Source organism: Cryptomeria japonica, chromosome 5, assembly GCF_030272615.1.
Source record: "Cryptomeria japonica chromosome 5, Sugi_1.0, whole genome shotgun sequence".
Classification (NCBI taxonomy): Eukaryota; Viridiplantae; Streptophyta; class Pinopsida; order Cupressales; family Cupressaceae; genus Cryptomeria; species Cryptomeria japonica.
Window position 1 is genome coordinate 859,234,272 of NC_081409.1, and position 25,469 is coordinate 859,259,740.

General features: G+C 37.5%; 1 protein-coding gene across 2 annotated transcripts in view; it reads right to left on the bottom strand.

Annotated features, from left to right (window-relative positions):
* Positions 1-722: 722 nt before the first annotated feature.
* LOC131033829 (protein CNGC15b) overlaps positions 723-25,469 on the bottom strand; it is a 143,227-nt gene continuing 118,480 nt past the window's right edge. For both annotated transcript variants that reach the window (XM_057965120.2, XM_057965119.2), the window contains exon 9: positions 723-1,822. In XM_057965120.2, the coding sequence (XP_057821103.2) occupies positions 1,037-1,822 (786 nt within the window). In that variant the 3' untranslated portion in view covers positions 723-1,036. The remainder of the gene's footprint in view (positions 1,823-25,469) is intronic.

Here is a 25,469-nt window from a genome sequence, read left to right on the forward strand (position 1 = left end):
ATTGGAGTTAATGATTAATATTAATTAAATTAATGATTTTATATTAAGGGAATATTACAAACCTTGCGACTAATATTTGCTCCTTTCAAGTAACCACACTAGAAATCATCTATGGAAGACCAAGAGTCACAACTTTAAAATCCACTTATTATAAACCACCTCCACATTAGAAGCCAATTATGGAAGACCAAGAGTCACAACATAGAATTCAATATTAGATGTCCCATTGGGATTTAAACTTGGGCCTCCAAGAGTCACAACTTAGAATTCAATATTAGATGTCCCATTGGGATTTAAACTTGGGCCTCCACAATGCCCATATTCAGAAATCAATGATTTAATCAATTGAGCTCAAATTCTCAACCCCTTGGACTCAGCTATCATTTTCCATAGTCCTGTATCAACGAATATATCGATTATTGAAATTAAAAGAAGAGACTCTCAATTAGCATCATCTAAAAAATTGTCAATCAATTCAACAAAGATATCAATGAAAAGCCCCATAGAATTGTCGATTGAAATCACAGATCCATACCATTGGTCAATAATTACACCGAATTGACAATGCACTGTCATTTTGCTGAAGACATGGATCCATTCAATAAATTGCAATATTTCCTTTGCACTAATACAGATTGTATGTCTAAGATCCTCCGAATGCTTATGAGAATTAAATTTTAGTATCTTCACAAAATTAGTGTTCTTCCCATAAACTAGCATGCTTTGCAAAGAACATAGACTTAACTTTCATATGTAAATATCCCATGTGCTAATACAGTTGTGACCAAATTGGGAGTAGATTGTCAAAGCTAGATGAACACATGATATGAAAAAACATTCTTTCAACTTAATACACAAACCAAGACCCATGTGATCGAGAAACTGAACACAAGAAATTCAATGCACAAGAGAATGCACAACTTTCTCTTATAGAAATTTACAAGCTTTATGTTTTAGTTTCCAGAGTTAGGATTAAATGTTTCGCTGTAGATGAAATATGGCACCTGGTTGTGAATGTGACAATCGATAAAAAAAATTACTCATCCTCAACCTCTGCAGAAAAATTTGGCTCTTCAGGCTTCTGTAACTTGGGCATTTGATCATTTGCACCATGAGAACTCATAGCCCTCGTCCTAAGAACCCCTCTCCTTGTATTCGCAGCAAAGCGAGATGCCAATAATGTAGCCCCTAGAAGAGGGTTATTCTGAGGAACTTCTGCCATGGCTGTGGAAGGGGTACCATAGCTTTCTGCATTAGCATCATCTGCTGAAGTAGCAAAATCATGACTGGGTTCCAATTCTTGCTTTTGATAATAGTAGAAGCTCTCCTTCTTAAGAAGTTCTGCTGCTAACTTTCTTTTCTTGTAACGCCGCCAGGCTGCTTGTATAAAGCAGGCTGACCATGTCCTCCACTGATGAGAATAGAACCGAAATGTATGTTGAAGTTTCTTGCTGTGCAACCGCCTGAATTGATTTGCAACAAACTTTAGATCTTCAGCCCGCAATGCAAATGCTTCTACTTCCACCAATGCTCTAACAGTCCTTGTCGAGGATGGTAAGTTTAAACTGGATTTCGGAAGCAATGCCCAAGTGAGCAACTCCTCACCACAGAAATCACCAGGACCCAATGTAATTGAATTGAAAAAGCCAGTTCTACCTCCATTGGTTGTTGCACTGTCTAAGTAACCACGGATGATAAAGAGCATTTCATTCACTGGATCTCCTTCCCGGACAATATATGTTCCTTCAGTGCTTAGAGCAGGTGTTAGCCGTTCACATATAGCATCAATAAGTTGATCATCCATTTGTGAGAAAAAGGGGACCTGCATATAAGAGTCTAATAAGAACATCTTATTTTTTTAGATCAAGGAAAAAAAAATGGTAACAAAAAGTTTAAATATTAAAATATCTAGCTAGAATGCTAAAGCTACCTCCCAATGCTCTAATCTTCTGAACTATTTTGTACTGAAATCCATAGTTTGGATTGATTTCATATACAAAATCCTAATGGACAAGAAAGATTTATCCCTTATTGCATCTCCATACATGTGGAGGTAATATATAGATGCAATGTTGTATTCAACAAATATGGGACATTTGCAGAAACTGTAGATGAAAATGCAAGCATCTAAGAGTTATATTCAAAGAATTAAGTTAAAGGAAATTTTGCTCAAATTCTATTCTATGAAACTGAATTCATCACAATGGACGGGAATATGCAGTTTCATTACTGTAGTCTCCACTGTAGAGGGCGAAAACAGCAATTTCACAGTATAAAATGACTAGGTGAAAACTAGCATTAACAGATGTTTATAAAGGAATGAAATATATTTTAAATAACCGAAAGCTTTTGTTTTTAGGTTTTATTACCATGATAGCTGTAATTTCCCTTTTTGGATTTTTATGGAATATGCAATTGCTTTGTGTTTTTTCTGATTTTATATCAACTTGTACAAACATCAAATTATTAAACAGCACTAACAAATAATAGTGGAAAATCTAACATATCAAATAATGATAGAATCTGAAATTCTCAGTAATGCTGTAGCATCCAGAACAGCAATTTTATTTATTTATCCAGCAATGAAAACTCACAATGCTACCCAATACCAAATGCTACAAAATTTCCCAAATGCTAGTTATAACAAATAGCAGCGAGAAAAACTCACAAAGAAATTTACTCAGCATGTATGACTGCCCCAAGGGAGTGTAAGGAAAAATACCCAACATATCCCATGATTTTCTTGATCAAATATTCATTATAGCTTGAGGCAAGCACATACTACTATGCCCTTAAGGCCAAATAAACATAGTTAATTTCCCACCATTAACCCTTAAACAAAAAAAATGCAGCTATCAGATCTAAGAAATTTTAACAATATAACATGTAGATTAATACTTTAAGAACATGAAAGGAGAAGAAAATAGACAGAAAAGAAGAGACCAATATATGTGGGGAAAACCCATTTGGGTTAAAATCTCCACTCCAAAGCATCAAATCAATGTATTAATCTTGCTCCTTTAGAGGAAAACCAACAGCATAAACCTACATAAAAAAAACTCCTCAAGTCTCCATTTCAAGCCCTCAATATACTGAGGGCTTACTATGGGCCCAAACAAGTGAAAAGCACACAGAATATACTGAGAGGGAGTGAATCAGTATTTTGAACTTATAAACACACAAAACCACATAAACAAAGAGATAGAATAAAGAGAGCAAACATCAACAAAGAGAACACCAAATTTCACATGGAAAACCCTTTTGGGTAAAAAACCACAGTAGATCAATAGCTTTCATTCATGAAATGGGCACCAAGCCAAATTACATAAGTGAGCACCAACTTTCCTCGAAGCACCAACTTCAGTTTTCACAAACTCAAATGCACTGAAACTTATAAACACTTTTCATAATACACTGAGCACTTCAATCACCATACAAAAATTACACACATCCCGCTGAAATAGTTCTTGACTTCTTTATCTCTAGCAAGTTGAAAAGACAACCAAAATATATCCCACACCAAAAATGAAGACAGCAGTTAACAGCAGAAAAATACACTTCAAAAGCTTAACATGCAGCAAACATGCTCGTCTCCATAAACTCTAAACAAGCAAGGAATGGCTGAGGTATTTATCAATTACTTCAGCATTCAAAATGATTCCCTTTTTAAGGCTGACTTTACACAACTGTCGTCAGGAATAAGCCACCCCACTCATAGTCTGAAACTGTCAAAGTATACAGACACCTGCAGCTGTCATACACTAAGAACATACCATATCGCCTCACTAAATTACCACATCCAGCAGATGATGTTTATTTCACGGTTCACCCAACAATACCATGGATAAAATATAACTGCCACTAATTAAGAAAATCACTGACTAGCTTTGACATGAATGACAAAATATTCAACAAGGTCCAAAACTACCATGGTAAGAATTCTCACAACCCACACCTAAATTTGACTCATTATTTGTCATTCACATTTTATAAGATTCTCTATGATGCATCAAAAGTGGGTCAAGATACTTGGTCCACTTTGTAACACCCTATAATCATGCTCTTACATGTAACAAAATTTGTCATATGTAACCCCCGTGTCTTACATGACATAGCAACATTAGATGCTCTTACAACTTCTTATACACACCACAAGGTGCCAACACCTGGCAAGGAGCGCCACCTAAAAAATCCAATGCCCCATTATGCTAGAGCACAAATATTATATAAAATAAAATATGATAATGTCCAAATTATCTCTGAGAAAATGTTAAATAACAAAATAAATAATTCCAGGAACTTGCAAAGGTTGAGACACCTTAATTCCCAATAGAGAGTATGGTAGTCAAAGCATTCCCAATAACGTACAGCAATTCAATATGTCCTTTAGACCACATTATATGGTGTGATGCCTCTCAATACACAAAAATAGCCTTCGTAGCTTTAGGCCCCACTTACCCGGTTTTGTCCCCTTTTGTATAAAATTTAAGATTTGTATTGGTGAGCAACTTGGAGCTTTACCCAACAAAATTAATATGAATTGACAGCCTCCAATATGATCAAGACATGCAGCAATTCTGCTGGTATACCTATGGCTATCCAAACAGAATATAATCATGCTGCTAATAACCCAGCCCAAGTACAAAAGTACAAGTACAGGTAAATTTGGTACGGCAAGAAAATTACACTAACCACCTTAATAAGAAATAATATTCTTATAACACAAGGATCAATCAGAACACACAGAAGTATAGGAAGAACACTTCATTGATGTCTTCATGTTGCCACTGTTACACAAGTACAACAGAAAACAGCTAAATCACACATGAAAACTAGGACAAGAATTCGAAAATCACCAAAAACCAAACTGAAAATCTGAAATCTTCAACAATATCATTGATATGGAAATTTTCTTGCAAATTCAGATTGCTCCAACACAATTATGATCCTTGATGTAGAATCACCTCAATTAGAAATGAGGATTTTCATCCCCAAATCCATAATGAAACAAGAGGAATTTTTATCTTAGGAAATCAAAACCAAGGATTTTCATCCTTGAATGCCTCAAACTCCAAATTGGAAGGAATACTGAATGACAATCAAATTATTTGCTTTGAACTTTCACCTCTCTTTTATGGGCACCTACTTTGGGTCCTCTATTTTATTTTATTTTTATTTTTATTTACTTTCCCTCCAAGTATTTACAAATACTTTTAAATTACATCCAAAAAGCCCTTTCTGAACTACATTTTGAATAAAGTGTTCAGAATAATTTTAAACAATACATAGGCCTCATAAATATTATGTAAGTTGCCCACTTGAAAATAAAGTGATTGGGCCCAACTTAATATATTATTAATTCTTTTAGTCCTAAAAAGGGGACATGACAATAGCTTATAACTATTACCATTTTAATTTGCCCTTTTTAGGACAACTCAAGCCAAAGTATGTGAGGTAAAAACTCTCTTTGAATCGGCTAAAAAACCTAAAACAATTAACACACTCACACTTATGCACACTATACAAATTTATCATCTAGAGTTGGCATGAAAAGAAATGATTTGAGAGCAACATGAGATATCCTTTTGATCTTGGAGATTGAGCACAAGATGTAAAAGTACTTATTTCACAACGAAGTTTCTTGCATTTGCAAGTAAACAATAAAAAGAATTGAAAACAAATGTTTAACATTGGTTAAAGCAAAGAGCAACAAATTCACATCAATGACAGGAGATGATTAAACAAACTAATACTAACAATCGAAAAACATAGTGCAAGATTTAAGAGAAGCAAACCACTTAATTGCATGCAAAGCTACTTCCAAGAAGAAAGACGGGTGCTAATGCAAAGATCAACGCCAACCTTTTTTTATCACACTTATCAAATTCTTAAACAAAAACATAATAACTCAACTTCAATGTTTGGATGACAATCTCTACAATGTAAGTCTGACTTCAACTAGCATTAACAAGTTATGTCACTAGAGTGTTTGTCATATAGGCATTGCAAAGCCAATGATTTTGTGTCATCAGGAGCTTGAATATACGATTTCTCCAAAGGGCAAGTTTTATCCATTCTCATACCTACAAGTTGACTATACCACCAACATTACTGAGTATGACACCTTGCTTCTCGAATTGTAGAATCTAAAAGATATGGGGACTAAGCTGCTCAAAATTGAAGGCGATGTTGTGTTGATAGTCAAACAAGGAGCAATTCCAAATGACATAGAACCAACTGTGCCCCTAGAGAAATCAAGATGTGTTTACTATTGAATCAGTGTATCAAGTGCTTGTAATTGATAATGTGGACAACTAATAAGTGTTATGTTGGGTCAAAAAAATGCTCCACAATCCTAGAACACAAATTTCACCTTCAAAGCCAAGGTGCGTCTTCAAAAAGATAAAACAAGGGCTGGTCAACAAGATAAGGAGGGTCAAAGGCCATTTGACGAGAGTGGATATTATCTCCTAGGCTTCAAGATCAGCTTAAACCCAGAAGTGTGTCCCTAGAGATATCCTAAACAGGTCTGAAGGTGTTGAAAGATGGTGCAATGTATGGAGTTTATAGTTGTATTCAATGTAAGCTTAAACCCAAAGGTTGTCACTAAGTTAAAGGCTAACCAACTGTACAAATGACCTCTTATATGGCTAATATTGACATCATTGTAGGAAATGTAAGATGAGGGTACAAGGACATGATTCTCAAAATGATTCACTTTGTAAGGTTCAGAAATTAGCTCCTTATTTACAATGCTTAATCATGAATTGCAAAAATGCTAAGACTAACTCTAAACAACTAGTTAAAGATTTGTTTGTTTTAAAGAGTGTGATTGAATCATTTGTTTCCAAGGATTGATACCTATCCAATGGGTAACAAAGTCATAATTTACCAAACGAAAAACAATGAATAGAAGCATAAAGGAAGTAATATGAGCATCAAATGCATCAAAGAAAAGATATCAAACACAAAACATACTTAATCATCCAATATTGTCCCACAAAAATCCATATGCAAAGAAGAAATGGCCATTAAAAGGTTTGCAATGTTTCCAAAATGTTCTTACATTTCTCATATCAAACATTACATTCATATTAGCAAGTGTGATAAGAGGAAACAAGCAAAACACGAACAAGAGATTACGAATTTCCCTGAAGACATAGATAATCCTAGAGACATTCAATTTCTAACAGCCATTACAGTTTTTTAACTTTCATATGCTTCAAAAGTCACATTGTCCTCTTAAGAACCAAAAATTCAAAGTTTGAAAACCTAAAATCCTCTTGCTGCTGGAAAATTCCACTAAAAACAACAACGACTAACTCATGCAATGAAGAAGGAACTTGTATTTATAGTATTGTGCCCTCATCCATGCATGGGAATCAAAAGGAGATCTGAAGTTTCAAAACCACTTACCAGATTAATGGTGATCTATGTAATTGATAGCCAGATGCTAGCATGAGAACCATAAAGAATTAAAAATTCACCACCGCATTGGTGGTTGCATGGAGCACCTTAATTTTTTCATTGTTGGAGACTTGGAAGTACATATGAATCTGCACCCTTAAAAGATGAGCAATTGTGTGTAGGAAAAATTCAATTGGGTAGTTGTAGAGTCTTTTGGGTCATTAATGGCATCCTTGATCGTGCTAACAGGTCGGTGGTAGTGAACAGTGTAAAACGTGAGAGTTTTGAAGTTTCGGCAATTCAAGATACCTCATGACCATATCATTGTCAAAGAGTTAGGGATTAGGAGTAAGCCATGCTTCATGCTTGAAGTAAATAGGTAAGGGTATCTCCACATCTCCAACTCCAAAAGGATCCTGTAAAGAAAATTGTTGGGGAGTTGAGGACCGAAGGTACTATTGTGACCTTTTCACACATCACCCCATTGCTAACGGGGACCCCCTCTTTTCCTACTTTCCGCGTGTTTAGGTTAGGGTTTTGGCAGCTTAGTGGGCAATTTTGTGTTTCCTGCGCCCAAGTCTTGGAGTTTTGATCATGCCTAGTGTCGTTTAGGGTTTTTGAAGTTATAGGATCAAGCACATAAAGTTGAGATTTTAAATGATCCTAGTTTTGTCCAAGTGTAGACCTTTTTGAGCGTTAACGTGTTTTCTGAACGTCCACGCCGATGATTTTAAGTGCTAAAGTGTTTCAAGACCTTTTGGAGTTGTTTTCTCGCTCCTAGGAAGTTATTCAAGTTGATTTCACACTTTATCCCGATAGATTTCCTTGTGTTACGCTCAAATCTTTGGTAAATTTGCCTAAGTCCAGTCGAGTTTTATTGAGTTTTGAAGTTTCCTAGTGGTTTTGAGTGGAAAAATCATCATTTTCCAGATGAAAATCCATACTAGAGGTGCTTTTCCCCTCATATTCTTGACTACCCATGATTTTCCCCCACTCAAAATCCAAACTGGACATGGATTTCCCCTAAAATCCAGACTTGCCCCATTTTTCCACCACTGTGAATCCACACTAGGGTCGATTTTCCCTGGAATGCTATAATTTTGGCTAAGTGTTAGGATTTTGTCCTGACTACCCTCGTTTTTCCACCGGGAGTATGGATGGGATTGCGGATGACGTTTGTGTTGATTCCACACCTAGGTCGATTTTCCACCAAGCCTTTTGTGACAATTTTTTTGAGGATTTTTGTGTAGATACTCATTCCAGACTCAAGGTGATTTTTCATTGAGAGAGATTTTGATATTTTTGAGTCCGGATATTCATCCAGACTAGAGTCGATTTTCCACCAAGGGGCATTTTTGTGTTGAAGGACGAAGTTTTAAGTGGAATTTTCATTCCAGACATAGATCGATTTTCCCCTAGACCCCATTTTTGTGCACGTTGATGAATTTCAATGGGATTTTTTTTATCCCTACTAGGATCGATTTTCCCCTAAGGGGATATTTTGACGATTTTAAATGATTTTAATGGGATTTTTCAATCCCTACTTAAATCGATTTTCCCCAATTGGCCATTTTGATTTAAATTTTGAAATATTTTTTAAAATGAGCCTCTTTTTAATTGTTTTTAAATGAAAAGCAAGGATTATTTAAAATAAAAGAAAAACAGTTAATGATTTGCAATAAGCATTTAATGTTTTCAACCTTCTAGAAGCAAATCGGTTTTTACCAGGCAAGTATAAGAACAAGTTTTTTTATCCCACATTGCTTGTGTGGTGAAAGTTGATGGTGAAAGCAAGTTCAAAAGGGGATACCCCAGCATTATTTTGTTACTAAGTTTGCCAAGTGTATCCATGAAAGGATGATTTCCTCTCCAGCTGGCGATTTTTGGTAGAATGTCCAAGAGAAGTGATTGATTGAAGACTATCCTCATTACCATTTTTTCCAGCTTAGCGACATGTTTGGTGGCTGCCATTGATGCCATAGTGCCACAATTTTTTGGAGATAGCACCATTTTGGGTGAAGTTCATGATTTTTGCTTGGGGTGATTTTTGTGTGAGGTTACCACCTCTAACTTTGGCGATTTTTCCTTGATGCCGCCATTTTTGCTTTCTATTCACAGATTTGGGTTGGCAGATTGAGGTACATTTTGAAGGCATTTTCAGACTTGTGTGAGGTGGCGCCATAGTTGGAGGAGGGCGATTTTGTTTGCAAGTGTTTTGGTGCCATTTTTTGGTGGATTCCCTTCATGTTTGGTGGTCGCCATCACTCCCTACCTGCTATGATTACTCCAGATCTGAGTTTTAACACCATTGTTACAGCCAGAGTTCCGTGACTCGCGGTGAGTCACGCGAGTCAGCGGGCCGAGTGACCTCCGCCGGGTCACGGCGACCCTGACCCGGGCCCGGACGAGTCACAGGGTGTGACTCGCCTGACTCGCTGAGTCAGCGAGTCACCCCCTGACTCGCCGAGTCCGAGGGTCGTGACCCGACCGACGCAGCTTGCAAAAAGTGGACGCTAAAACAAAAAAAACATAACACATTTTTATTATGTTTTGTGCCATTTGCCTTTGTTATAACCCTAAAAGGGATTGCCATTCAGTTTTATGAGTGGAAGAGAGGAAAAAAGAGAGGAAGAGAGGAAAAAAGAGAGCCATAGTTTTGCAACCAGCTGAGAGGAAGAGGTGAAAAACTTGCACAAATCACATTGAGGCAGCACTACAGTTGCATTGAGAGCATCAAGGAGCTCATTTCAAACACTTGTCAACAAATTTGAAAGAGGTAAGTTTTAATTTTTATTGATTATGTTGGTTTTTTTTCTATATTATGGATTTTTTCATTTTTTTTTATTTTTTTTTTAACTTCAGCTTTCCAAATCTATATTGTTGCTTGCATACTTCAATGATTCAATCACAATGACATAAATAGAACAATAGCATAGCAAACCCTAGACTTTTTTTTTGAAAAAATTGTATACATGTATTTATAATTTTTTCTAAAAAAAATCTAGGGTTTGCTGATTTTTCTGAATTGTTAATTTCTTTCTTTGAAATTTGAAAATTTTCAAGAAAAAACACAATGCACAAATTAGTCTTTGCTGATTTTTTTTAATTAGTTTAAAATTTTAAATTTAAAACTTTGTCAAACACAATGCTCAAATGGTGATTTGTAAAATTGTCTTATTGCAGCAGCCCTCACGTTTTGAAAACAATTTTTTTTCCTAATGGCTCATCCTAATCCTCCACCTAGGAAACATGGTCAAAAAGATGAGGCATGGAAATACACTGAAGAATTCCCTGGTAGATAGAGAAATCAAACCAAGTGTATGTTTTGTAAGGAAATTAACCATGGGGGGATAAATAGAGTAAAATATCATATTGCTGGCATACGTGGTCATGATACTAAGCCTTGTGACAAGGCAACTCCCGAAGCAATCTGTTTTTGTTACGTCCTATTAGAAAACTTTGAAATACATAAGCAAACAAAAAAAAGACAAAGAGAGGAGTTATGTCATATTGGCTCCCCTCCACCCACATCCGCATCCGGCTCCACATCCACAACTGCATCCATAGGTTGTGTTGGAGAGGGTTCTTCTATGCCTCCCTTTCGTCCTAGTGCTTCTGCTAATGCCAGTACTTCTATTCCTACTCCTAGTCACACTTTTGGTCCTAGAGTGCGAAAATCCAAGATAGACAATTTTTTTGTACCACGCACTACTCCTAGCGCACAACCCTCGCTTGAGAGCATGTCTTGGAACAAGGAGGTCCATGATGTAGGAAGAAAAGCAATTTGCAAGTTTTGGTACTTCTGCAACATTCCATTTATTGCAGCCAGGTACTTTTTTATTTGATTGTTTTAAATTAAAATTTAAAATTTTATGGTTAGAATTTGAAAGTTGAAATTGAAATTGAACTTTTCTTATTTAATCTATTTCAATTTGTGACAGGTCTCCTTATTGGCAAGGCATGATTGATGCAGTAACCATTTGTGGGTCGGGGTTTAAAGCCCCTAGTGATACTGAGTTGAGTGGCCCTCTCTTGTTGGAAATGGTGGAAGATATGAAAGTTGACCTAGAGGACCACCGCCAATCTTGGAGCCAGAAGGGTTGCACCATCATGACAGATGGTTGGACTGATAGGAGGAATAGAACACTCCTAAATTTTCTTGTTTCCAGCGGAGGTGATTGATCATTTTACTTCTCTATATGCATTGTGATTGAAATTGAATAATTTACATTCTAATTTATTGATAATTAATTTGTTTTATTTTTAGGATCCACCATGTTTTTGAAGTCCATCGATGCTTCCTCACATGTCAAAAATGCGGCATACTTATGTGAGGCTATTGAGGAAGTTATAGATGAGGTGGAGGAAGAAAATGTGGTGCAAGTGGTGACGGATAATGCAGCAAGTTATGTTGCTGCAGGTAAACTTTAAAAGTTTTCTTTTAAGTTTTAACTTTGAACTTTTAAACTTTTAAGTTTTTAACGTTTAAATATTAATGGTAAAATTTCACATCTAATTCTTTAACTAATTTAAAATTGTTGCAGGAAAACTTTTGATGGAGAGGCACCCAAAAATCTTTTGGTCTCCATGTGCGGCCCATTGCCTTGACCTCATGCTGGAGGATATAGGTAAGCTTGGATGGGTGAAAGAATGTGTTGAAAGGGCCAAGAATATATGCAAATTTATTTACAATCATGCATTGGTCCTTAGCATTATGAGGCAATACACGGGGGAAAGGGAGTTGGCTCGTCCTGGTATAACGAGATTTGCCTCAAATTTCCTCACATTGAAATCCTTGTTAAAATCAAAGGCATCTTTGAGGCGCATGTTTGTTGGTGAGGAGTGGACTTCCTCATCCTATGCTACGACCACTGCAGGGATGGATGTAGTAGATTGCATTTTTGATGAGCCAGGTTTTTGGGTCCCTTGTGCAGAGATCGTGCAGGTAATCTTATAAATTTATAATATTATATGCATATTTTTATTTTGTTTGCATTGTGCAACTTTGCAATTTTTCTTATTTTCATGCACACTTGTGAGTTAACTATTTTTGTTTAACATTATTTGCAGGTCACTGAACCCCTAGTAGTTCTCCTACGAGTTGTTGATGGGGAGAAGCCCGCTGTGGGCTACATATATGAGGGCATGGATAGGGCCAAGGAGGCCATTAGATCCATATATGCTAGAGTTGAGGATAAGTATAGGCCCATTTGGGGCATAATTGATAGAAGATGGCATAACCAACTTCATAGGCCCATCCATGCAGCAGCTTATTACCTCAATCCATCATTTCGTTTCCGTGCTGATTTCAAAGCGGATGAGGAGGTTCTTAGCGGGCTATATTCAGTAGTACAACGGATGGTCACTGATTCCACAGCTACACTTCTTGAGATGGATGCATTTAATAATGCATCAAGGGCAATCTTTGCCAGCCAATTGTGCAAAGAGGGTCGAACAAAATTGCAGCCAGGTAGAAAATTCTAAAGTTTATGACATGCATTTTAATTTTTCATTTTATAATCTACCTTGAAAGTTGGAAATGAGACTAATGTTTTTTTCTTTTCCTTATCTCAGATAGATGGTGGCAAATGTTTGGGCCTTCAACCCCAAACCTTCAAAAAATTGCCATCCGCATATTGAGCCAACCGTGCAGCGCTTCTGGATGTGAGCGCAACTGGAGCATGTTCGAGCACATCCACTCGAAGAGGCGAAATAGATTGTCTGTGGAGAGGTTGAATGATCTAGTCTTTGTTCATTACAACCTCCGTCTCAGGACCAGACAGATTTTGGACGATGACTCCTCTCCGATCACTCTAGAGGAAGTCGACCCCGAGTCCGATTGGCTCACTGAGTCCACCGATCCAGTCTTCACTGATGAGGACCTTGAGTGGGTTGACCAGGCAGACAGAGAGGCTGAGGCTGTGGCTATGGCAGAGGAGGATAGAGCACGATCAGGCACAGCACCTATGGCTACTCAGACTGGCACATCACAGGCAGAGACTATGGCTACTCAGTCATCCAGGACCTACCTTAGACGCCTTTGTAGGAGGCAGATAGACGAGGCTGAGCCTGAGCCTGAGCCATAGACTTGTTTCTTTTTACACTTTACAGTTAGATATATGTTTGGGAACATTTGAAGTCATGGATTTTATATTATACATTGGACAACATTTATAACTCTATATATCTATGTTTTCTAATTCCTTCAGCTACAATTTACATTTCTACGCATCTGATGGATGTATGTTTATGTATGTGATCAAATTAGCTTCTATTTGATGATGTTATAGTGTCTTTAAGCTTAATTCAATAATGAGTGTATGAAACAAGTTTTAAATCGTTAAAAATCTCTAAATTTCAAGGGTTTTCTTATTTTGCCGAGTCGTTGCCGAGTCCGAGCCAAGTCACGAGTCGAATCAGCCTTGCCGAGTCAGAGCCGAGTCCGAGTCTAGGAACTTTGGTTACAGCTGGTGCGACCTCCATTGTTGGCTGTTCATCCATTTTCAGACTTAGATTTTCATTGCCCAGCGAACTCCAACTTTGGCGATTTGCATTTGGGAGCATTTTTGGTCAATTTTCAGACCATTTGAGGGCTGCCACAGAGATCTGCAACTTCATTTTGGCTGCTTGTCCTCAGAAAATTAAACTTTTGCCAGCCATACCTATGTTCCCAAATTTGATTGCTTGCGTCATCAAGATTGATTTTCATCGAATTTGTGCATATTTGAGTGATTGCAACATGTTTTGAGAGATTAATTTGTATAGTTGCAGGTTGTCTTCAGATTTGCTGATAGCCATTGTTGACTTCGGAAGGTGTCCTCGGACATAATTTTGTATGAAAAAACAACCTTTCACACCTTTCGTTAGTCATTGTTGATCCGGTATACTCCTTTGCACTTCAATTTGAGCATAATTTCTAAGTATAAGGAGGTGTTGATTTTAATGAATTTCATGAGGGTTTCATACCCTAACCTTGTCACATTTTGTATATAAAATTGTTGAAATCTATCTAGAGTGTGGATTATTTTCCTGATTTCCATACTCTAATTAGTCTAAATCATTGAGAAGTCAGGAATTTTGTCAAGAATATTTTTATTTTCCTAAGTTCTAACTTCTAGCTTCGTACAGGTGCGATGTCGAAGTCCGGACTCAAGGAAAGGAGAGAACAACATAAGATACTTGAAACTGGATTCTATCATGAATCCAAGATGTCATCCAGATGGAAGGAGATTACAGACACGAACATGCATTTCCTGAACATGAACCAGATGCGACAGCGTATGTTCAGAATTGGAAGCCAGATTCCTTCCTAGCATATGTGAACATTATGAAGAGTGGCATTTTCCAAGCCGCTGGATTTCCACAATCCATATAGTGCAGTGAGCTTATCCTGGAGTGCGCACGATGTTACGATCCTCGCTCCCGAATGATCAAGACTCCTAAGGGTGCCATCATTGCCTACCTTGTTGAGGATGTGATTGCTAAGGTGTTTGGAATTCCACGTGGAGCAGACATGAAGGATATAACTAAAGATGAATATGAAGACCGACATAAGAAGAAGATGGATGCGTGTAAGACTATGGTGAATAAGGAGTGGATGATCAAGCCTAGGCCTCATCATTCCAAGGCTCCAAAGACACTCATGTGCACAGATTTCAAAGAGGAATATAGTGATTTAGTATTCCTTCTTAACCAAGTGATGGGGATGCCGTAGAGTGCAATATATGATGGATGGATGTTCCATTTCATCCAAGATTGTCTAAAGGGAACATTGATAAATTGGTCTAGAATCATAAGTGACAATCTGGACTTTCAGCTGAGGAATGTGGAGCGGTCCAAGTCATTGGCCATGACTTCCTACTTGGTATACCTGCTTGCACGGTTTGTTACATACAAAGGATTGATATGTAGAGGTGAAGTCGGGAATGGACAAAGACAATTCAGAAGTTATGAGTGCTATCCACAGTTGACCATGTATAGAGTTGAAGATTACAAGAGAGTGAATGATGTATTCACAATGTACATCACGCGGATGCTACAGGGTGGAGTCCACAAGAGGTTGTCCAAAGAGGCAATGGAGCTGATAGAGAAATATGGATCGTGGTATATTCAGTTTCCCACTTTCACATACCTCAGGATTCATGGGTTTCAATCCGAACCCTACAGGCTTCCTAGGTATCCTTCTGACAGAATGATCTTGTTGGAAGTGGTGAGACAGCTTCTGGAGTTTGATTCTATTCAGAAAGAGAAGCACAGGACAGGCATGACATTCCCTATTTCAATTGGGAAAACATTGGAGGTTTGTCAATCCGCCTTAGCAGCCAGCACAGCAAATGAAGAGCTTGCATTCTATCAATTTGCAGCATATAAGAAAAGAGAAAGGTTTGATCCAGATAAGAAAGTTGGAAGGATCAGGGGAGAGAAGTTCATCCACAAGGTAGACATAGAGGATTATTGGGTCAGCCTGATGGACAAGCAGGTAGTGAAGAGATGAATGTGGTCTCGAATGTCAGTGGATTTCATGAGGAAGTGTGGACTTTTCCTCATTCCTAATCAGGTGTTAGATGACAGAGATCATATGCATCCACAGTATGAAAATGAAATGTAGAAGGCGATCTTATTGCCTAATTGGTCAAAGTCAAAAGAGAGATTTGAATGTATTGATGAGAGACGTCTTGAGTTTCTCCTAAGCATGGGTAGATATTCATATGAATAAGTTAGTTGATATGGAAAAGATGAAACCAAAAGAATCCGCTTCCAAGAATGATCATAGGACTATCAGTGATGTCAGGATTCATGCGGATGAGGAGAGTCAAGCTCCCAAGAGAAGGAAGAACACACCAGGAAAAGTCAAGGCTAGAGGGAAGAAGATTGAGGAGGTCAAGAAGAAGAAACAAAAGACTACCATTCCTTCGTCTATCATTCCTTCACCACCTCTCAGTGTCTCATCAATCAAAGAAGTTGAAACGGCAGAACAAAACAAGGAGTTCAAGCAATGTTCCAACACAGTGATATTACCAAAGAATATTCAGGATTTACATGCCACAGCGACATCTGCTCCACCTAATGAAGATGATGATCAGTCGGGATCCCCTACTGTTTTTTTGGAGGTTAGTTTGGGAAAGAATGTATATGATTTGACCAGGAACAATCTTGATGATGATGATGATGATGATGATGATGTTATCTCGACATTGAGAGGGCTTGATCGAGAGATGTGTCTTGATGATGGTATGGAGATGGTCGCTATTCCTGATTGGTTGATGAAGAGTATGGAGAAAAGTAAGAAAATGATAGAGGTACAGCCTATTGATGGCATTGATGACTACTTAGCTAGGAGCAATAAGGAGAAAGAGCCTAAGAGAGCTGAGATTTTGTCACACATAGCTAGAGATGAGACAGGAATGCAGATTGCGCAAGTGGTTGTTCCTATTGGAGGTTTGATGACAGACATTGCTGCTCCTATGGATTTCCAGATTACTTCCGTTGCCCTTGGTCGTACTACAAGAGAGCAAGAATTTCAGGAGGTTGGTGATAACCTTAGGGCAATCAGTGCGAGATTGGATAGAGGGATTGCAGAGAAAGAGAAGTACAGAGAAGAGAATATCAGACTTAGAGAGTACATTGCAAGGATAAGGCATGAGAATCCCACCCTTATTTCCCCTATTGCAGTTGATCATGGACTACATCTATGAGGCGGCGAGAGATATACTCTCGGAGGTGGAGAAATGGATTGAAAGTGCAAGAAAACAGGCAGATGACTTCCTTACTCAGTTTGTCCATGCATATGACAGGACAACAGGGCTCATGTTCAAAATCCAGTATTTGGAGGGAGTTTGGAAAGAATTCAGACCTATCCAGGAGAAGACTATTCCATGCCTCAGAGCTTTGAAGAAGATTCCCAAGTCCACATTGATCAGGGACGACATTTGTGCACAATGGAGACAAATATGATTTCCATGGCTGGTGTTGTTCATTAGCCATGAAGAAACCAACTTATGAGAGCGCCCAACTGAGTTGTACAGAGATGGAAGGATCAGTTCATGGTATTCAGTTGAAGATCCTTGCCTCAATTGAGGAGTTATTGGGCATTGATGTTAGTGATGCTAGTGGTTTACACTTAGCCCAATTAAGAGACAAGATGAAACTTATGTATTTTTGTCAGTTGGACTCTTTGAAGAAGAGTCAGATGGATGATTTGGTCTCTTTGTTGATTCATGTTCATAGTTCGCAGAAGCTCATGCCAGATTGGGAGAACACTTTGGATGCTTGCTCAGATGCATTGGACATGATTGATTTACAGCAGGATACCTTACCTAGCATTTCCATGGAGGAGTTAAATTTTGTATTGGCTAGATTCTTGGAGTATGCTAAGAGAGAGAGAGAGAGAGAGAGAGAGATGTAAGGAGGAATCTTCTAAAAGATTCCCTATTTGATGACTAGGTATCTTTCTATTGGGCCATATGTTGGTGGCACCATTTTCGATGTAAACCCTAATTAGGGCAATTCTAGGGTTTTGTTGGCATGATCTTGGCCCTTAATTTAGTTTTAATCTTGGCCATCCATTTTGTATGAGACTCTATATATACCAAATTGTCTCTCATTTGTAAAAGAGTTTTTGTAGAATTGTTGGTATATGCTGCAGCTATTTGAATATAAATCATTGTTAGACTTGATGGTGATTTTGTCTTTCAAATGTTGTTTTACATTCATGGTTCTCAATTCCTCCAAGTTAGATTAGAATTTTAGATTAGAATTTGTTTTCATGTTTATTAGATTGAGTGGAAGATTTGTTGAGTATATTTGTGTGGAATCCTTAATCCATACCACTAGCCTCTTGTCGTTGGTAAGTGTGCCTTGTGTGGTCAACTGAAAATTTATGCAAACTTAACTTCGATTATTACATATCCATTGTTATGCATCGACTTGGATGGTCTCAATGCTTGATGGTAATGGTTTGAAAATCTATGAAGTATACCTTAGATGATTGCACTAAGCTCGTGTCAAAACCTATTTGTGAGACCTTGCCTAGTTCGATTCCACTAAATCTGTTCATCATTTCCTGCATTCCTAGGCTTGGAATAGATTTCCTGAACCCTATTACCTTTTGCCACTTTTTTAGTAAGAATTAAAGTCCAGAGCTACATTGCTAAATCCTAAGTTGTCAACACACCTATTCCGCATATTTCATGATCAAAGAAGATAATTCGAACATTCGTGCAAGTCCCCAAGTGAAAACAGCAATTCACATCGACCATTGAGTTACCCACTCGTCAAGACCTGACATGTATAAACCTTGGAATCATTTTAGTTGATCTTACCCTTAGCATCTAAGGTGATTTTGTTCAAGAGAGGGTAAAGTGCTTTGGTATTTTATTCTGAATGTTATGTGCCTAAAACACACATCAACAGGTACCAAAGAATTCATCCCCAAAAAAAGGGACGCCCAAAACTCCAACTCCAAAAGGTAACTTAGTGTAAATGATCTAGGTGTCAGTGTTTCAAAGAAAAGCATGTTAATACAACAAAGTCTGAAACTCCAACAAGGAAAGGGAAAAGAGTGAGGAATGGATGAAAGGTATGTCAAGATGAAAAGTTTCATATCTCAATAGGATTGACGGAAATGGCAATATTGGGTAGAAAGGCATACCAAGAAAGGAAATTATGAAAATCCAACATTCAATATAGTCCTTAGAAAACAGAACAATAAAATCTCCACACTTAAAAAGTTTGAGACCCTTGCAACTTCCAACACATGAGAGAGACAAAAGTACAATAATAGGCAAATACCTCAATAGATTTCCAAATTTTTCAAATTGGGTCCCAACATGTTCAATGGTGATACAAATCATTGAAATTTTCAAAAAGATTGATACTATTAGTTCTTTGTATTTTATGGGTAGTTATACTTCCTTACATAGAAAAGTTGACAAATGTTTCCAAGGGAATTGAAGCTAATCTTGATTCAAAAATTCTTCAATTGAAGGGGAACAAGATTCTTATAAAGTCTTGTGTCTTTAGAAAGCATGTTTAATTAGCATGATCAATACATGAAAGACCTAGTTTAATCTCAAAAATAGAAATCCACTAATTATGAGCATATTGACATAATTGATACTAATGAACAAAGGATGGTTAGTTTGGGTAGATGTTGCACACCCAAAGAGCAAGAAAGGTATAAGGAGTTGTCATGAAGATACAAAGAAAAATTTGCATGACCATATGTAGATTCGAAAGCTTTTCGACCTAAGGAGCTCTCACAATATCCCAAGAAAGACAGGGGTTAAACCATTCTATTGGAAGCATAGGCGATATAATCTATGTCTGACTAGCACTATCTCTAGTGAGATTCATAAAACAGTAGGTCTTTCTCATTCATCACTCTACCTGGGTTGCCAACATTGTGCCTATCAAGAAGAATGGTAGAGATCAAAATTTGTATTGACTTTTGAAATCTCAATCAAACCTCATTAAATCACAATCATCCTTTGCCAATCTAGGACCACATTCTAAAGTATCTAAATCTGAGATGCTATAATTGCCAAATGGTTTTCAAAGATACAATCAAAATGATGTATTGTCAATCTTGGACCACATTCTAAAGTATTCAAACTTTCAAGGATCAATGGTTTCAAGGGCATACCAACCATTTTCAAATTTTTGTTGAATTGAATTGTCAACATTGCTATTCACATCAATTCTTGAAGATAGTCAATACAAGGATCCAATTGAAAGGTGCATATTTCATCTCCTCAAGCTTGAGGAAAAAACTAAAACCATTAATAGGGTCACTAAACATCAAGGATATGTCAAGAAGGTTTTTAACAATAAAGCTCAACAAACGGATTTCAATGTTGGAGAACAGATCCTATTTTGGGACAAGAGCCGCACGGCCAAAGGAATGCATGAAAAATTTTATTTCTTGTGGCTTGACCCTTTCATATTTTGAAATTTCTGCAAAGATGATACATATTATCTAGCTCAAATGAATGGCACATGTCTGCCTTTGTCTTATAGATACTTGAAGCTAATGAACCCTTTGGGTTTCAAAGGGTTTCCCCTTCATGTTTGTAATGTTTTTCCCTTTCTTGCAATGTGTTTGGTTATCATATCATTTAGGTTAGCCTAGTTTTCTATGTAGCTGTTAGTTCTGTTAATGCATGGTAGCTTATGCAAGATAAGATCTTCCTAAACCTTCCTTGTTCTGTTATTTACATGCTTCATGTCAGATTTATATTGCATATGATTATCGGATTGTACAAACATCACTTATCATTATGCTATCGGGCTAACAACCCGATAGCATATTAATGTCAATTATTAATTGGCATTAATATGCTATCGGGGTATTAACCCGATAGCATATTAAATGCTATAAGTCATCGGGTTATTAGCCGATACATACTTGCTATCGGGTGCATAACCATTGGCACCGGTTCACATCTGTTATCAGGCGTAATTATATCAGGCATATTTGTTATCGGGTTTAATGAATACACCGCTTCATTTGGAATTAACATTAGTTAACAACTGCACTGGTTGGATTACATACATCGTGCACTTTGAATCATCGGTGTTTATATGAACCGATTCATTACATTGATCAGTCATTATATTATGATATTACAATATGCTATCGGGTGTTTTGAACCGATAATCAGCATTGTGTTAATGGTATAATTACAAAGGCACCGATCAATGGGTGCATTGATCGGTCATGCCTAAAAGGCATGACCGGTCAATACACCAATTGACCGGTTGCCTAAATGATATATATGCCAATTGAATTCATTTGGAGTAGACATAGAAAATATTAAATGATCTCTCTCCTTCAGACCTGCAGATAAAATCAGAATTATCAGACATTGACATAATTCCTCATATCCATTTATAGCATACATAGTTCATAACTTGTTCTTTAATTGAAATTGAAATAACTTTACATGGTATCAGAGCCAAGGTAATCGAACCTAAGGCTATTCAATTTTGATAAAATTCAAGGACTAAGTTACAAACTACATCACATTTCCATAATGGCCAACGCTATCAGATTCGAAGATAGACTCGGAGGTAGCGAAGATTTTTCAGCTTGGAAGTTTAGAATCAAAATGATTTTAAGAGAAAACAAAGTTGATTCATATGTCCAAACTGAAAGTGCACAACCAGAAGATGAAACCGAGAAATCCACATGGATCGAGGGAAATGATAAGGCCATTAAAATAATAGTGGATGGGGTAAGAAATAATATAATGCCCATCATTAGAAAGCAAGAGACGGCTTATAAAATGTTCAAGGCACTTGAAAAGACATTTGAGATATCAAATGCAAGTCGTACTCTAGCACTAAAACGAGAAATAATTCATATCACCATGAACAAAGGGGAGACAATCAACGCCTACTTCATGCGGATATCGGTTCTAAAAGATGAACTTGCAACTCTGGACTACGAGATCCGAGGCAAAGAACTAACACTCATTGCTTTAGATGGGTTGCCTAGTGGATGGAGCACATTCGTCCAAGGCATCAGTGCAAGGTCTAAATATCCTAAGTTTGAGAGACTAAGAGATGACTGTCTACAAGAAGAATCCCGATTGAACAAGGTAGGAATAAAACAGAAGAATATAGATGAAGACTTGCAAGTCCTAAATACAAACATCAATAAAAAATACAAAAAGAAGCAATTCAGGAAAAGAAAAGCTAAACAAGGCAAGAACACTTCTAAGAAAGACCTATCACATGTTCAATGTTATAGGTGTGACAAATTCGGACACTATGTTGCAAACTGTCTGGAGAAAGGGAAGCAAGCCACATTTGCAAAAGTGAAGAAATCTAGAAAAGAAAATGACTCCGAGAACTATGTCCTCTACTCAGCACTTACAAGCCATACTTCAAACAAATCTAACTCATGGGTGATCGACAGTGGTTCATCCAGACACATCACCGGCTTTAGAGAAATACTAGACTCCATGATAGAGAAAGATGATGAGGAAGTAACCATCGGAGACGATTCTTCACATCCAGTCAGAGGAATTGGAACCTGCACCATCAAACTGAAGTCAGGCATGTCACTACAACTTGAAGAAGTACTATATGTTCCAGGCATCAAAAGAAATCTAATCTCCATATCAGCACTAGAAGATCAAGGATACAGAGTGACCTTCATGGAAAACAAGGTGTTGGCTTGGCCAAAGAGATCCTCCATCAAAGACGCTAAGGTCATTGGTCGAAGACAAGGTTATTTGTATGAGCTATGTATAGAGCCCAATCTAGCATTGATCCATGAAGCAACTAATGCAAATGAAGTATGGCACAGGAGATTAGGTCATCTGAATTATAGAGCTTTGTCAACCATGGGAAACCTTGTCACAGGTCTACCTAAGTTGAAGCAATATCATTCAGAGGCATGCAAAGGGTGTGCCTTAGGTAAAAATACCAAAAATGCATTTCAGAATAGTACTAGGAAAACTAGCAAAGTTTTGGAGTTAATTCATTCTGATGTATGTGGACCTATGTCCGTACCCTCGCTAGGGGGATTTTTGTACTATGTAATTTTTGTTGATGACTACTCTAGGAAGACATGGATCTACTTTCTAAAATATAAAGAATCAAAAGAGATCCTAAGTAGGTTCAAAGAGTTTAAAACATTAACAGAAAATCTCTCTGAAAACAAAATTAAAACCTTAAGAACTGACAATGGGGGGGAATACACATCAGAACTATTTAAAGACTTTTGTAAAAATTATGGGATTAAGAGGGAGTTGACAATACCTTATAATCCACAACAAAATGGAGTAGCTGAAAGGAAAAATAGGACCATAGTAGAAGCTGCCAAAGCCATGATACTAGATCAAAATCTAAACTTGAACCTTTGGGCAGAAGCAACTAACACTGATGTGTACATACAAAATAGATGTCCTCATTCACACCTTGAAGATAAAACTCCTGAGGAAGTCTTTACCAAGACAAAACCAGATATCAGCCATCTTAGGATATTTGGGTGTCCGATCTATATTCATGTACCTAAAGAGAAAAGACTAAAACTAGAACCCTCTGGAAAAAGGGGAATACTTGTAGGATACAGTGAAACTTCTAAAGCCTACAGAATCTATGTACAAGGACAGAGAAATATTGAACTCAGTAGGGATGTAATCTTCGAAGAAGATTTAGCCTTCAAAAGGGCCCAAAATACAATAGAACCTGAAATTCATAATCCTACTCCTAACCTAGAAGAAGAACCTACTCCTGAGCTTCAGAGGGAGTATCTTGAGGAAACTATAAGTGAAACACAAGACCCACCTATAGATAATCGCAAGAAAAGACCACTATGGGCCACCAAAACTATAGTAGAAGCTCAGAAGTTCGCTGCTCCTTCAGGAACCTTCAGGAAAAGCAAGAGGCCTAATAAATTCATCAACTATGTTGCACTTATGAATGATCTATCTAAAGCTGAACCTAACAATGTTTCAGATGCACTCAAACATCAAGTATGGATAGATGCCATGACTGAAGAATATCAGTCCATTATGAAGAATGATGTTTGGGAGATTGTTCCTAGGCCAACCAAGAAGTCTGTCGTGTCTTCTAAATGGTTGTTTAAAATCAAGCATGCTGCAGATGGCAGTATTGAAAAACACAAGGCCAGATTTGTAGCTAGAGGGTTCTCACAGAAGGAAGGAATAAATTACAAAGAAACATTTGCACCTGTTGCCAGGTACACATCAGTAAGAGCTGTCCTAGCCATTGCAGCAGCAAAGGGGTGGAAGGTACATCAGATGGATGTTAAGACAGCATTCCTAAATGGCGAGATCGTGGAAGAAGTCTACTTAGAGCAACCTGAAGGGTTTGAAATTCATGATGCAAAGTCTCATGTGTGTAGACTCAAGAAAGCTCTTTATGGGCTCAAACAGGCTCCCAGAGTTTGGTATGAAAGAATTGACACCTATCTCTCAAAGCTGGGTTTCTCTAAGAATGATGCAGATCCTAATCTCTATCTCAAAAGAAATAAAGGTGATATGTTAATATTAATTTTATATGTTGATGACTTATTAATTACAGGAGATAATCACCTAATAGATCAATGCAAGAAAGATCTATCCACAGAATTTGATATGAAAGACTTGGGGCTTCTTCATTACTTCCTAGGATTGGAAGTATGGTAGAATTCTGATAATATTGTACTGAACCAAGGGAAGTACACCTTGGACATATTGACAAGATTTAGAATGCTAAACTGCAGACCCATGACCTCTCCTATGGAAACCAACTTCCATAAACTTAAAGAAGCAACAGCAGAATCAAGACCTACTGACCCCACTCAATACAGGCAGATGATTGGGTCCCTGATGTATCTAGTAAATACAAGGCCAGATATCTGCTATGCTGTTAATGCCTTAAGTCAGTTCATGTGTGAACCTTAGGAGATACACCTGGTTGCAGTAAAGCATATAATGAGATATCTATAAGGTACCCTAAAGCTTGGTCTTAAATATGAAAAGGTTGACATAGATCTACATGGATTTACAGATTCAGATTGGGCTGGCAGTGTGACTGACAGAAAGAGCACTTCAGGGTGCTGCTTCAGTTTAGGGTCAGCCATGATATCCTGGATCAGCAGAAAACAATCTTCAGTAGCTCAGAGTTCCACAGAGGCTGAATATATTGCAGCTTCAATGGCTGCCCGAGAAGTAGTATGGCTAAGGAAATTGCTCGTGGGATTATTTGGAGAACCTATGAAACCTACAGTCATTCAGTGTGATAATCAAAGTTGTATAAAACTTTCTATAAATCCAGTATTTCATGACAGGTCCAAACATATTGAGATCCCATATCACTATGTACGAGATATGGTTGACAGGAATGTGATAAAGTTAGAATATGTGTGTACAGGAGATCAGACTGTAGACATTCTAACCAAACCACTTTCCAGAGTGAAGGTTGATCACTTCAGAAAGGGTTTAGGTATGATAGAAAGGTAATCTGCTTTGTAATCTATACTTACATATGTTTAAGATGTTTAATGTGTAAACTTCTTTGTCATGTCTGGACTATCTCTTGGCTTCTTG